Genomic DNA, 13,639 nt, shown 5'->3' on the forward strand with positions numbered 1-13,639 from the left:
GGGAGAGGGAGGGCTTGCCATATTGCTTCCTTGCTACTTTATTGTGTTGGCTCTGCCTCAGCTCAAAAATCTTTGAAATTACTCATTATTATAATGTTGATATTATAATATAAATTATTATGCATCTTACTTTGCTGTGTCATTATCTTTTTTTTTTAACCCATGCCTTCTATCTTGGAAGCTACACTAAGTATTGGTTCCAAGGCAAAAGAGTAGAAAAGTATAGGCAATTGGGGTTAAATGGCTTGCCCAAGATCACACAACTATAAAGTGTCCGAGGTCAGATTTGAACCCAGGATCTTCTGTCTCTAGACCTGACTCTCTACCCAGTAAGTTACTTAGCTGCCCTGGGTCATTATCTTTATTGAATTTATTGATAATTTCTATGAATTCTTCTCTGTTACATCCATTCTTTAGGATTAATTTACTCTATAAATTGTTTCTTCAGTACTCCTTTACTGAATGTAATTTTTATTGCATTGTGGTAAAAAAAGTTGTAATGAACATTTCTGCTTTTCAGCATTTGCTTGTAACATCTTTATGCTCTAATACTTCTTTAGTTCTTGTCAAGTTGCCATATACTGCTACAAAATCTATATCTTTATCTATAACTATCTATATCCATATCCACACTTATATATATATATATATTTTTCTGCATAATCACTCCTTTCTATTCTCATTCAAAATTCTCCAGATGTTTATCATATCTAACTTTTCTAATATTCTATTCAGGACTTTCATTAAAAAATCAATGAGAATGGACACCAAATAAAGAAAAAAGAAACCACCGAGAAGCAGCCAGCCCAGCGTTTCTCTCCCCTAAGCCAGACCCCCAGACCCTCCCTTCAAGGGGAATCCCCAAAGACTGGTCCCTGACAAAAGACAGCAAAGAGGAAGAGGGAAAACAGTAAGGGATAAGGTTTTGATTAGATTTATATTGATCTGCAAAAGCTAAGTTGAAGCCTTCAACTACTATAGTTTGCTATCTTTTTCTCCCTTTAATTTAACTTCCTTTAAGAATTTAGATACGATGCCACTTGGTACATATATGTTTAGTATTGATATTCATAGTTTTTCTGGTAACTTTTATCAAAATATAGTTTCTCTGTCTAGCCCTTTTATTTAAGTTCGTTTTTACTGTTTCCTTGTCTGAGATCATGTTTATCACCACTCTTTTTACTTTAGCTAATGTGTAATAGATTTTCCTCCAGTTCCTTATTTTATCTGTGTGCATCTTTTTATTTAAAATTTGTTTCTTGTAAAAGACATAGTATTGGATTTTGCCTTTTAGTCTATTGTACTGTCTTCTTCAGTGCTTAGCACAGTGCCTTGAACAAAGCAGGCGAAACAAATGCTTGTTGATTGATGGATTTTATGGGTATGGTATGTTCATCCTATTCAACCTCACAGTTTTTATAATTGTACATGTTCCTTCATACTATATTATATTTTGCCTTCTCTTTATTTCCCACTCCCTCTTTATTAATAAGAAGAGGATGGTGAGATCTGTGCCAGTACTCATTCAAAGCCTACACGGGTTCTTTGTTTCCCTTTTTCTCTCCTTGGAAGGTAGAGTTTATTTTGCTTATCCATTCCTTATCTATCCTCCCTCTTATTTCTTCCTCTCTCTTCTACCTTTTACCTCTTGTGTCCCTGTGAACTTCTTAATGTATTTCTATTTCTAACATTGTGTGTGAGTGTATATATATATATATGCATATATATATATACACACACACACATATATATTCTTTCCTTCTTAGTTTAAATGATAGTGAAGTTCAATGGTTACCCACTCCTTGTACCCATTGCTCCTTATTTGTATAGACTTCTGGCACACCTTGATCATGTGAAATAATATTCTTTCTCTTTCTTCTCCTCACTCTACTCCCAGTACATTCCTCTTCTCCCTTTCCTTTCTTCTTTGATAATTATCAAAACGTAACAAAATCAAGCACCTTCCTTCTGTCTAATTAGACTCTTATTATGGCCCCTGATGATAGAATTTTGTGGAGACACATATGTCATCTACTTGTATTAGAATGTAAATATAGTAGGGCTATAAGTATTATCTTCAAGACCTACGGGGAATGGCTAAAACCACTCATATAAGCAAATGCCTGCATTTGGGAGGAGAAATCACACACACACACACACACACACACATATATATATATAGAGAGAGATGATGGATAGATAGATTGATGGATGGCTAGATGGGTAGATAGATAGAGGAGAAAGGCAGATAGACAGAGGAGATGGATAGATAGATAGATAGATAGATAGATAGATAGATAGATAGATAGACAGATATTTCCCTATATATAGGAAAGCAATTACATGAAACACTTTGATACAAAATCAAAATGACTCAGTCATAATATAATCATGAATTAGTCTAGTAAATATATATGTTTCTGTCTCTTCATTCTTGCCTCAGGGTTCTGGAGCCTCCCCCCCAAAAAATCCTTAAAAAAATGAAGGCAAAAAAAGATGAGAGTGAAAGCAGAAGAGCCTGAGGTCAGGGAGTACCACTAAGCCAGTATTTTATTTTATGAAACCATGGGGAGGTCTCCAGCACTTTCTTGCCCTGCTCATGTTTGACTGCAGGTAAATGAAACTGTGGAAAGAAGAACCAGGGATAAGAGACCCTATTATAGTTTGTTTTTTGTTTAATTTTCTTATAATTGCTCACTCGCTTGTTTACTTTTTTGTGTTTCTCTTGGCTCCTATGTTTGTATTTCAGAAATTTTATTCATCTTTGGTATTTTTATCAGTTGTGCTTGAAATTCTATATATCATTGAAGGTCCATTTTCTCTCTGTAGAATTATGCTTAGTTTTCCTGGGTAAGTTATTCTTGACTATAATCCTCTATTTGCCTTTTGAAATGCCATATTCCATGCTATCTGTTTCTTAAAAGTGATAGTTGAGAAATCTCATGTAATTATGACTGATTCCTTAGTTATTGAATTTTTTCTACTTGCACTGTTGTTTCTTTTACCTGAAAACTTTGAATTTTGACAATATTGTTCCTGGGAATTTTCATTTGAGGGTTTCTTTCAGTTCATGACTGGTGTGTTCTTTCTATTTATATTTTATTCTCTGGTTTTAAAAAAATCTGAGAAATTTTATTTTATGATTTCTTGAAGTAATACACCTATGCTTTTTTTCTCACTTTCAAGTATTTAAAAAATTCTGAAATTACCTCTCCTAAATCCATTTTCCATGTCAGTTATTTCTACCATGGAATACTTTACATTTTTTCTATTTTTTCAGTTTTTACTTTATTTTTAATAATTATTGTTTCACGATTTCCTATTTGATATAATACAAATTATTAAGGAGTCTGTAAGGTTTTATACTTTTTATACCAAGCTGTTAATTCCTTTCTCACTTTTTCTTCCAAAGTTGCCTTTTGGTTTTCAGGACATTTTCCTTTAGGACTGTAATTTCATTTACAAAAGTAAATATTTTTAACTTTTAAAAGCTTTGCTTCATCTCTCCCAGGAATTCTACTTGAATTCCTTGTACCAAACTGTGCTTTTCTTTGAGGACTTGCTTGTAAATATTTTAGAGTCATTCTCTTCTGGGTTTGTGTCTTAAGGATCCCTGACACCATACTGGCTTTTTTTATACATGTGATTCTTTTTTTCCCCTTCATTCTTCTAGACTGCTTCCAGATTACTTTATATTAAGGCCAGGTTCTGTACATATCTAGAGGGAATGTCTAAGCTGACCATGTATCCTGGGGTCCTACCACTGTTTTCCTGGGGTACTAAGTGTTATGTTATTCTAAGATCTTAGGGAAAGCTCAGGCTGAGACCAAGAAAGCTTTTAGTGTTCTCAAAGAGTTCAATCCAGGGAAAAGTTCAATTGTTGCCTACCCAGTCTGAGTTCTACAAGTTCTTAACCTTTGCTTGATCAACACATCTTTAGGTTTGCTTCAGTTGGCATTGCAATGGGCTATTGCTGGACTCAGTCACGTTGAGCCAACTGGAAATCCCTGCTAGTTCAGAATTACAAAACTGTGTGGACATTAGACTGGGCTAGAGGTTAGAACCAAGACCATATTGCTGCTACTTGCTTTTGAGTTTGCTCCTCTATCATTTATGCAGCCTAGGGATCATGACCATTTCTCAACACTGGGATACAACTCCTTAGCACAAGTCTTTTCAGTCTGCTTTGGTTCTGTGGCAAAGAACTGGGTAGTGGCATTCTTGTATGAGGTACAAGGTCTGTGCTGGAGCTGAGAATTCTTCTTACCCAGTGTTATGAAGGGATGAAGGATCACTAAGCGCCTTGAGCCGATGGCTAGGCAAGCAGGATGTTCGAGTTGGTTATTATAAAGTAATGAGCAAACTCAGTTGGGAATGGACTTGCTTTAAGTTCAAATCCAAACCCAGAAAGCCAAATGGCTAGTGAAACTCACTGCTAGTTGCTAGGCTCCTTTAAGATGTCAGGCAGCTGTCCCCTCCCTGCTGAGGAAGCTGCCTCCTATTGGATAATGGCAGACGGGCAGGAAGTAGTTGTAGTGTTTCCTGCCCTCAGCAATGGATTCTTGTGCCAGTCCTAACTGCTCAGAATTCCCTCCTTGTTGCCTATCCTTCTTAGCCTTTTGTGGTAAGGAATTAACCACAGGATTGTCTGGTTAAAAGCTATGGGATTTATTGATATCTGGGGAAGGAACAGGGCAAGGTAAGAGGGTTTGGTAACACTATCCTATGTAATAGATAAAATGGCTGAAGCTAGTGGATGGTCCTTGGAGGCCTTGCAAGACTGAGGGCACCCTGCCCTTGGTCAGAGTAAAGCAGTCTCTGGTTAGGTAATTGACCAGGTCTATTGACTAATCTTGTTGATAATGAAAATAGATATTGTTGAGTTGCTCTTAAAGAAGGTCCTAAGATCTAAGCTATTCGAATTTCCTACCCACGATCTACCTCCCTCAACCCTTTCACTCCCACCACCCAGGCCCAGGGGAAGGGGTAGATGAGTGGCCAGGGTGAAGTCAGGGGAAAACAGAATCCAGGCTTGGGTTTCCAGGGGTTTTTATACTCTCAGTTTAACTGCCAGTTGGCACCTGGCACATGGTTCATGCCATCATCAACATTCCATCCAGGGCAACTGATAGGATTGCCTAAGTCAAACATGGCAATGCTAAACCTGCATTACACCAGCTGCATGGCCTTGGACCTATTTCAATGACTGTGATAGAATGCTTCATGTGATCATCCTTGTCCAGACTCTCTTCAATTCCTGCAGACCTCTCTATCTACCACTGCATGTCAATTTGGGCTAGAAAAATGACTCTTTAAGATTTTTTTCTTAGGTTTTCCAATTAGTACTCATTTGTTTATATTTTCTACATCTGTGTGGAAGAGCTTGTATTGGAGATCTTTTTCCTACTACTCAATCATCATGGCTTTGCCTTCTGTTTTTCTACTATTGGTTTCATCTACCAGCTATCATATAGAATTGAACTTTCTATTTAAAAAACTTGATGATGTATCTGATATCAGTGTAATAGCTACTATGGGAGCATTTCCCCAAACTGTACCACCACCCAAAGTTTGGCATCCCCAGAGGGACTACTTCTTCCCTCATGGATTTAGGGTTTGCTATTAAGTCTGGAATTCTAGTACTGTTGATCTTGATTCTCAAACTCTATTAATTCTTATAAAGAGAGTTTACTCTGAAAATAAGGCAAAAATAATTGTTATAAAACACCTTCCTAAAATTGGGGTGCAATCTTCCAATGTATAATCAAAGTATAAACAATGTATAAACATAGACTTAAACTATGATAGTTGCAAGGTCTACACATAGATAATATGTGTCTAACCCCAGGAATACTTAAGTAATCCTAATGAAATTCTTCAGAGGTGTATGTCTCTGCTAGGTTCTGATAATCAGTGCATTTCTAGAGTATGATGATAGCTTTTCTTTCTGCCACAAGAGATTGTTCTCCTTGAAGGTGATGCTGACTTTGGATTCAATAAATTTAATTTAATAAATATTAAGTGCCTACTATGTGTCTGGCACTGTGCTAAACTCTGCAAATAAGAATAAGGGATAGAGTCCTTGACTTCCAGGAGCTTACAGCCTAAGGGGGAGACCATATACAAAAGGAAGGTGAAAGACAGGAGTAGGGTGTGGTTTTGAAAGGTATGATATTCCCTGCAGTTTAAACCAAACTTAGCTACTTATTGAAAATGGAGAGTTACCTGGAAAGTTCTGGGCCCACTATAAAGGTAGGTTTGGGGAGGAATTTACTATCTCACCCTCTAGCTCTCCAATTGGAGGGGAGAGACATCTGAGGGATCTGAGATGGTGTTGAATAAAAAAACTTAGTAAGTCTCCATGGTGATGAGTTTTTAGGTGATCCTGGGGGAAGCATGATATTCCCAGGAGACTAAACCAAGCAGAGCTGCTGATAAAAAATGGAGAATGATGTTTCTTGTGTATAATGCTAGCTTTTCTTTCTGCCATGAGTGATCAAGCTCCTTGAAGCTGATGCTGACCTTATGCATTTGTTTACAGTCCTTTCCACTACCATCAACCACTATTCTGGTGGCCAGAGAAACTTATACCATTCAGCTCTGGTGTCCAATGAGATGTCTGATAGACAGATGTCTAGATCTTCAAAACTCACGAAGTTTTCTAAATTCACTCATCTTGTAATATTTATTTGCCTAAGATCAAAACAGAATGAACGAGAAAGAAGCACCCAGGTGCTTCCAGCAGTCATCATCAGATAGGAAACAGGACTGCCTCCCCTCCCCTACCTGGTTTTCTGGTAGTCCTGTCTTCTCACAGCCACAAAAGCAAAGAACAACGACAGAACTGATGGCCTTTTTTAATATACTCATTAAAGTTCTAGCTCAGCAACTCTGAGTCAATAGTTCTGGCTTCCACATCCATTTAGAGGACTTTTTGTTATCACGTAGTATCAGCCACTTAGTCATGCATGACCACAGACCAGATCCTCCCAAGCTTCCATTTCATCTCTCAGACTGAAACCTGTCAGGGAATATTAAATATTAAAGACTGATAAAGTCTCGCCCTCTTACACTGATTTTAAAACACAAAATTTTAGCAAGAATGCTTGTGAAGCAAAGTTAATTTACCAAGATAGTATAGTCAGTCAACCAGTAGTAGTCGCTAGGGTTATCAATTCAGGTTACAAGTGATTCAGTAGAAAAGCAGGAGTAAAAGGTTTCTCAGGAAGACTGGTTGGTGTTAGTGAACTTAGATATAATAGTAAGGCAAAAATAAAATTTTTAGTCTGTGTGTCCAAAATAAAATCCAAAATGTCAAGTATTGGAACTATATATTAGGTTAACACAGTAAATTTCTCTGGAACCTGAGGTCTTTGAAGCAAAAAGAGTTCTGGATAATAATACCTCATTGTTTAAAATATATTCAGTTAAATTTATTTTTATATTTTGTCATTTTTGTTTGTACATTTATTAGTCTTATTTAATTATAATAAGAATTGTGGTATCAATGTACATTTGTATCATTATTAAGGATTTGACAAAATGGAAAAATTATTTAGTAATTTTATTTAGTAATTTAATAATTTATTTAGTAAATTTATTTAGTAATTAATTTTGTAATTAAGAGTATAATATTAACAAATGTTTCATTTCTTAGATCACTGAATTAGCAGGCTATACTGCTCGAGTGTACAATATGTTTTGGGTCTTTGATGAAGTAAATAAAGGAATTTATAAGAGAACTGCTTTTCAAGAGACTGAAAATCCTACCGGGATTAGAGATAAGATAGAATTATTTCTCAGTGACACCTTGGAAATCAAAGGTAATAAGTTAAAATTTAAAAAATTTCCCTATATTAAAATCTTTCATTATTTATGATCAAAAATGCTTTTTATAAGATGCCAGTGCCTTTAACCAGGCATAATAAATGCTCCTTTGCAAATCAATAGCTGTTGAAATAAATTACCCTTAAATTAAAATATTTGACCTGTGACAAATTTAGCGGAGACATCTTTGTGAACTATGCATGTGACAGAAAGAGTTGTTTAAAATTTAAATTCATATTTCCTGGTGGTTTAGTATGAATGTCATGATATTTTAACTTAAAGACATCTGTTATATTGTTGTGTAAGTAATATGTAATGAACTATTTTATACTTTTATCCAAAGTGAATTTTTTCAAAATCCAATAGTTTGAATGTAAGCTTTCACATAATAATCTTCATTTCAATTATTCAGTTTTCTTATTATTGTATTTTTCTTATTGCATGATTAAAAAACCTCAATATTAATTTTTGTGTAGTATCATTGTACAAAAGAAAAACAACAGAAGAAAACTATTTTGGGGGTAAAATAATAGAACAGATATACTAAAGTCTACTTTAAAAATAATCATATTAAGTTTAAGATAAAATTTAAAAATTATAAACCATTTCAGAATAATTTGTATAATTACATTTGCCAAAATGTCCAAAACCACTCTTGATCTGCCTCTAAAAATTGACCTTGACTTTTGTTTTTGTAACTTTAGGAACTGCTTTTGTTATTAACTTATTTTTAAAATATACTCTATATTATTATTCATATATCAAACTGATTGGTCAAAGTGATGCTTTTCAAATTTTTAATTTTTCTTAACTTTTAGGAAAAGTTATTGATGTTGACCATGGAATTATTTGTGAAAATGTTCCAATTATAACACCAGCTGGAGAAGTTGTGGTTTCTAAGTTAAACTTCAAAGTAAGTTAATTTATTTATTATTTATATTATTTATTCAAGAATTTTCCAATTGTTGCAATCACATTACATAGTACAAACCATCTCAGAATTCATATTCTTTATGTTAATTGTCTTGAGAAATATATATGGAAAAGAGGGGAAATGAAGAAAGATGGTATCTCAGTTACAAATAGGAGCAGATAATGCAATTTCTCCTTCTAAAAACAGTAAAAAAGAAACATTTGTTTTCTAATTCTATATTTACAGTTTGAAAGTCAAATTAGAGACAAGACCAATAGTACTTTTCCTTTAAAATGAATATCTGAAAATACAATGGCATTTATTGTATTGTTCTTATGTGAATTACTCTAAAACCTAAGCCTATATTGTAATATTGTCATGGCTAAAATATGCTAGTAATTTACAAGTCATTTACAAGTTTTATTCTGACATAGCTATGATTACTGCTTTATGTAACAGTGGCTATTATTAGAAAAGACTAAGCAGAAAATAATAAATTTGGATTCAATCTTTAGTTCTTGCACTCTTGTATAAATTGTGTTGAAAGGGTATTAATTTAAATTCTTAGACCTTCACTGTTAAAGCATGTAAAAGTATTTGATAGACTGCTTTGAAATATTATAAAAGTAAAAATGTGTGAAATTCTAATGTTTTAATAACTTAACAAGTATTAATTACTTTAGTGAAGATTGATGAATTAAATTCAAATGAAAAAATGACTAGAACTAATAAAGACTTAGCAATTCATGCTCTGCAATTTGTAATCTTAGCATTTCCGGAGGCATTACCAGGGTAAGTGACTTCCCCAGGGTTACAGAGCCAGCACATGTTAGAAGTAGGTCTTAAACCAAGTTCTTAACTCTGAGGGCTGATCTCTATCTACTCTGCAGTAGCTTCTGGTAAACAGTATTTTTTTTAAATATTTTATTTTTTTAGAAAAATTTTCCATGGTTACATGATTCTTGTTTTTACTTTCCCCTTCACCCTCCTTCACCCCACCCCATATCCAAAGTGCATTTCCACTGGTTTTAACATGTGTGATCAATTAAGACTTATTTACATATTATTGATAGTTGCATTTGTGTGGTTGTTTAGTGTCACATCCCCAACCATGTCCGCATCAACCCATGTGTTCAAGCGATTGTTTTTCTTCTGTGTTTCCTCTCCTGTAGTCCTTCCTCTGAATGTGGGTAGTGTTCTTTTCCATAAGTCCCTCAGAATTGTCCTGGGTCATTGCATTTCTGCCAGTACAGAAGTCCATTACATTCGATTTTACCACAGTGTATCAGTCTCTGTGTACAGTGTTCTTCTGGCTCTGCTCCTTTCACTCTGCATCAATTCCTGGAGGTCTTTCCAGTTCACATGGAATTCCTCCAGTTTATTATTCCTTTGAGCACAATAGTATTCCACCACCAGCATATACCACAATTTGTTCAGCCATTCCCCAATTAAAAGACATCCCTTCGTTTACCAGTTTTTTTGTCACCACAAAAAACACAGCTGTAAATATTTTTGTACAAGTCTGTTTATCTGTGATCTCTTTGGGGTACAAACCCAGCAATGCTATGGCTGGATCGATAAACAGTATGTTTTAATCCTTTATCATTATTTAAAGTACCTATAACCTTTCTGTCCTTCATAACATTGTTTCTTGTCAGGATGAGTAAACCAGGATAAATTCTTAATGTTTCTATTGATTAAAATGAACAAGGTTCTTAAATTCCTCCTCATCTCTCTCTCTCTCTCTCTCTCTCTCTCTCTCTCTCTCTCTCTCTCTCTCTCTCTCTCTCTCTCTCTCTCATATTTATCTATTTTTTCTAAATAACCCAGAATGATACAAGTTTAAATTCTGTTTTCTCAGTAAAAAAATTCTGCCTTATTCTTAGTTTCTTTTGAAATTACCCCAAATGTATCCAACATATAAATTTATCCTGCAGATGTCTTGCTTATAGAAAGTTATTTGCATTTTGTCATTAGACTATGAGCTCTTCTAGAACAGAGAGTTTTTTTCAGAGATTTCTTTGCATTCCCAAATCTTTACACTCTTGTACAAAGTGACTTGTACACAGAGTAGGTACTTAATAAATGCTAGTTTACCAACTCTGTTCAGTGCAGTGTAGCTCACAGTGAGGGCTTTCAGCAAGGACAACTACTATTTCAGGAATTGTAGCAATTTGACTTCATTCTTTCTAATAATAATATCTAGTGTTGATGTAACACTTAAGATTTCTATATCTATATCTATATAAAACTCTTACTTTCTGTCTTAGAAGGCAGAAGAGCATGAAGGGCTAGATAATTGGGGTTAAGTGACCTGCCCAGGTTCACAAAGCTAGGAAATGTCTGAGGCTAGTTTGAACCCAGGTCTGCCTTACTCCATGCCTGGTGCTCTATTTACTGTGCAATGTGTGTGTGTGTGTATGTATGTATATATGTATGTATGTGTATCTATCTATCTATCTATCTATCTATCTATCTATCTATCTATCTATCTATCTATCTATCTATCTATTATATGTGTTTATGTGTATATATATGCACATATACACACTTATGACATCTCATTTGAGCCTTAGAACAATGTTGTTCTGTTATTATTATCTCCGTTTTGCAGATAAGAAATTGAAGGCTGAGAAAAATTATATTTTGATGCAAATAGCAAATAAATGTGTGAGGCAAGATTTTTACTCACATCTTCCTGACCATGTCCAGTACCCATTATACTCTCTAGCTGCCTCTAAATATTTTTGGAATGAGTACACAAAGGAAAATTAAAGGTTATATCCTTTCCCTTATATTCATTTAATTCTGGGTTATGAAAACAAAAATCATTTAGGCTAAATTTTTAAAAAATCTATAATTGGAATTTACTAAGAGCAATTAAAAATATCAGAGAGATGTAAACATGACTTCAGTTTCCTTAGATAGAAATTCAGCTTCCATTGAAGAAATAGAAGGGACTGTGGATATGGGACCAGAGGACCTGGGTTTGAATGCTGCTACCTATTACATTAGGAGTACCAGAAACAGTCTGGAGAGGACTTGTGTTGGAGCGCTGGCTTTGAAACTTTCGGTTGGACTTAGGAAAATCACTTAATCTCTTGCAGTCTCAATTTTCTTATTTGCAAAATCTGGATAATAATATTATTTAACTCTTTATAAACCACAAAGTGGGGCTGTGTGTTACTTTATTATCTATATTTCATGATTTTGGGCAAATTAATTAATGGTTCTTAGTCTAACTTTATTAACATGCAAAATGAAGGGATTGAACCAAATGATCTCTAAAATGGATTTTGTATATTAAAATCTCTTTTGAACTGTTTGTTATTTATTTCCAATTACTTAATATTGTGCTATATAACTTATAAGTTAATATACTTGAAAATTAAGTACATTTGTACGTTTATTCCCTTCTTTTTTCATATTCCTTTCATATACACCATTTTTTACACGGTGAATAGTTAGAAGCCATTAGACCTTAGTAGAAATACAGAGTTTCAACAGTACTCTCATCTCATTCATTCATTCTTCAGAGGGTGTGATACTTTCAGGAAGTACTCCATTGTGCCATTGGAAACTAATTCTTTGTTTGAGGTTGCAAAAACATATCCAATACTATCTTTTTTTTTTCCTTAACCTTTACCTTTCAATCAATGCTGTATATTGGGTCCAAGGCAGAAGAAGAGTGAGGGCTAGGCAATGGGAATTAAATGACTTGCCCAGGGTCACACAACTAGGAAATGTCCAAGGTCAGATTTGAACCCAGGAGCTCCAGGGTTCTAAATCCACCAAGTATCCCTAGCTTCCTCCCTTCATTACTATATTTGAAGCAATTAGATGTCACAGGGCATAGCCCTGAAGCCAGATAGATCTAAGCACAAATTTGACCTTGGATATTTACTAATGATGTAACTTCAGGCAGTTCACTTAATTTCTCTCTGCTTCAGTTTCCTCATCTACAAAATTTAAAGTTAAAATGAAATGCTATTTTGAAGTGCTTTGCAAGGATTAAAGTATGATATAAATGCTATTATTATTTTATCATAATCAACATAGTACTATAATCTAAAAGTTGTTTTTTCTGCTTCAAAGCAGAGACTTTTCATTCTCTTAAAGAACTATAATAAATTATAAAAATTATTTGGTTGAATTTTAATTTGAAAATAAGCAACTACAAAGAATTATCTAACAGATCTGATTTGAATAGTATGGGATTTATTTTAACCAGATTGGCCCCATGCTATAGTGGATTATAAAGTCAGTCTATGAATCAGGAAATCTGTGTCCTGCCTCCAACACATGCTAACTTTTTCACTCTGAGCAACTTAATTTCTAGGTGTCTCAAGACCTTGACTGTTGATCTACATTTCTAGATAAAATTTCTTCACCAAGATATATATCAATGAAACCATAAGCCCAGTGAAAAAAATGGTAGTAACATTCTTAGTTATTTTTTAAAAACATTTTTCGAGTAGTTATTTTTGTCCATAAGTATAATCCATCTCAAATATGAAAAGAGTGTACTTATTAAGTACTTCCTCTGAATTTTGATGATCCAGAATCATAGTTTATTATTATTTTCTTTGGCATTAAAAAAAAGTTCTTTGTCCTGAAGAGCTTAGAGGAAGATGTAATTTATTATGTTAGCCATGATAAACATTTTCCTTTGTTTCATGGAAGATGTTTTGTGTGCTAGTACTTAGCATAGTGCCCTGCACATGCTTTTAATAATAGGTATTTAATAAATATTTCTTGATTTTTTAAAATCATGGCTTTCCGGGGTTATTATGTAGATACAGATAAAATATCTAGTGGAATATCTTGCACAGAATTAGAAGGGACCTTAGAAGCCAACTAGTCTAAGTCATACCTGAACAAGTATGTTCTCTCCACCGT

The 13,639-nt window shown here is 34.2% G+C and overlaps 1 protein-coding gene across 3 annotated transcripts in view; it reads left to right on the forward strand.

Moving 5' to 3' along the window:
• Nucleotides 1–13,639, forward strand: part of ABCD2 (ATP binding cassette subfamily D member 2) — a 105,724-nt gene that overhangs the window by 15,449 nt on the left and 76,636 nt on the right. For all 3 annotated transcript variants that reach the window (XM_044677858.1, XM_044677860.1, XM_044677859.1), the window contains exons 4-5: nucleotides 7,658–7,823; nucleotides 8,646–8,740. In XM_044677858.1, the coding sequence (XP_044533793.1) occupies nucleotides 7,658–7,823; nucleotides 8,646–8,740 (261 nt within the window). The remainder of the gene's footprint in view (nucleotides 1–7,657; nucleotides 7,824–8,645; nucleotides 8,741–13,639) is intronic.

This window comes from Gracilinanus agilis, chromosome 5 (genome assembly GCF_016433145.1).
Source record: "Gracilinanus agilis isolate LMUSP501 chromosome 5, AgileGrace, whole genome shotgun sequence".
In the NCBI taxonomy this organism is placed as follows: domain Eukaryota; kingdom Metazoa; phylum Chordata; class Mammalia; order Didelphimorphia; family Didelphidae; genus Gracilinanus; species Gracilinanus agilis.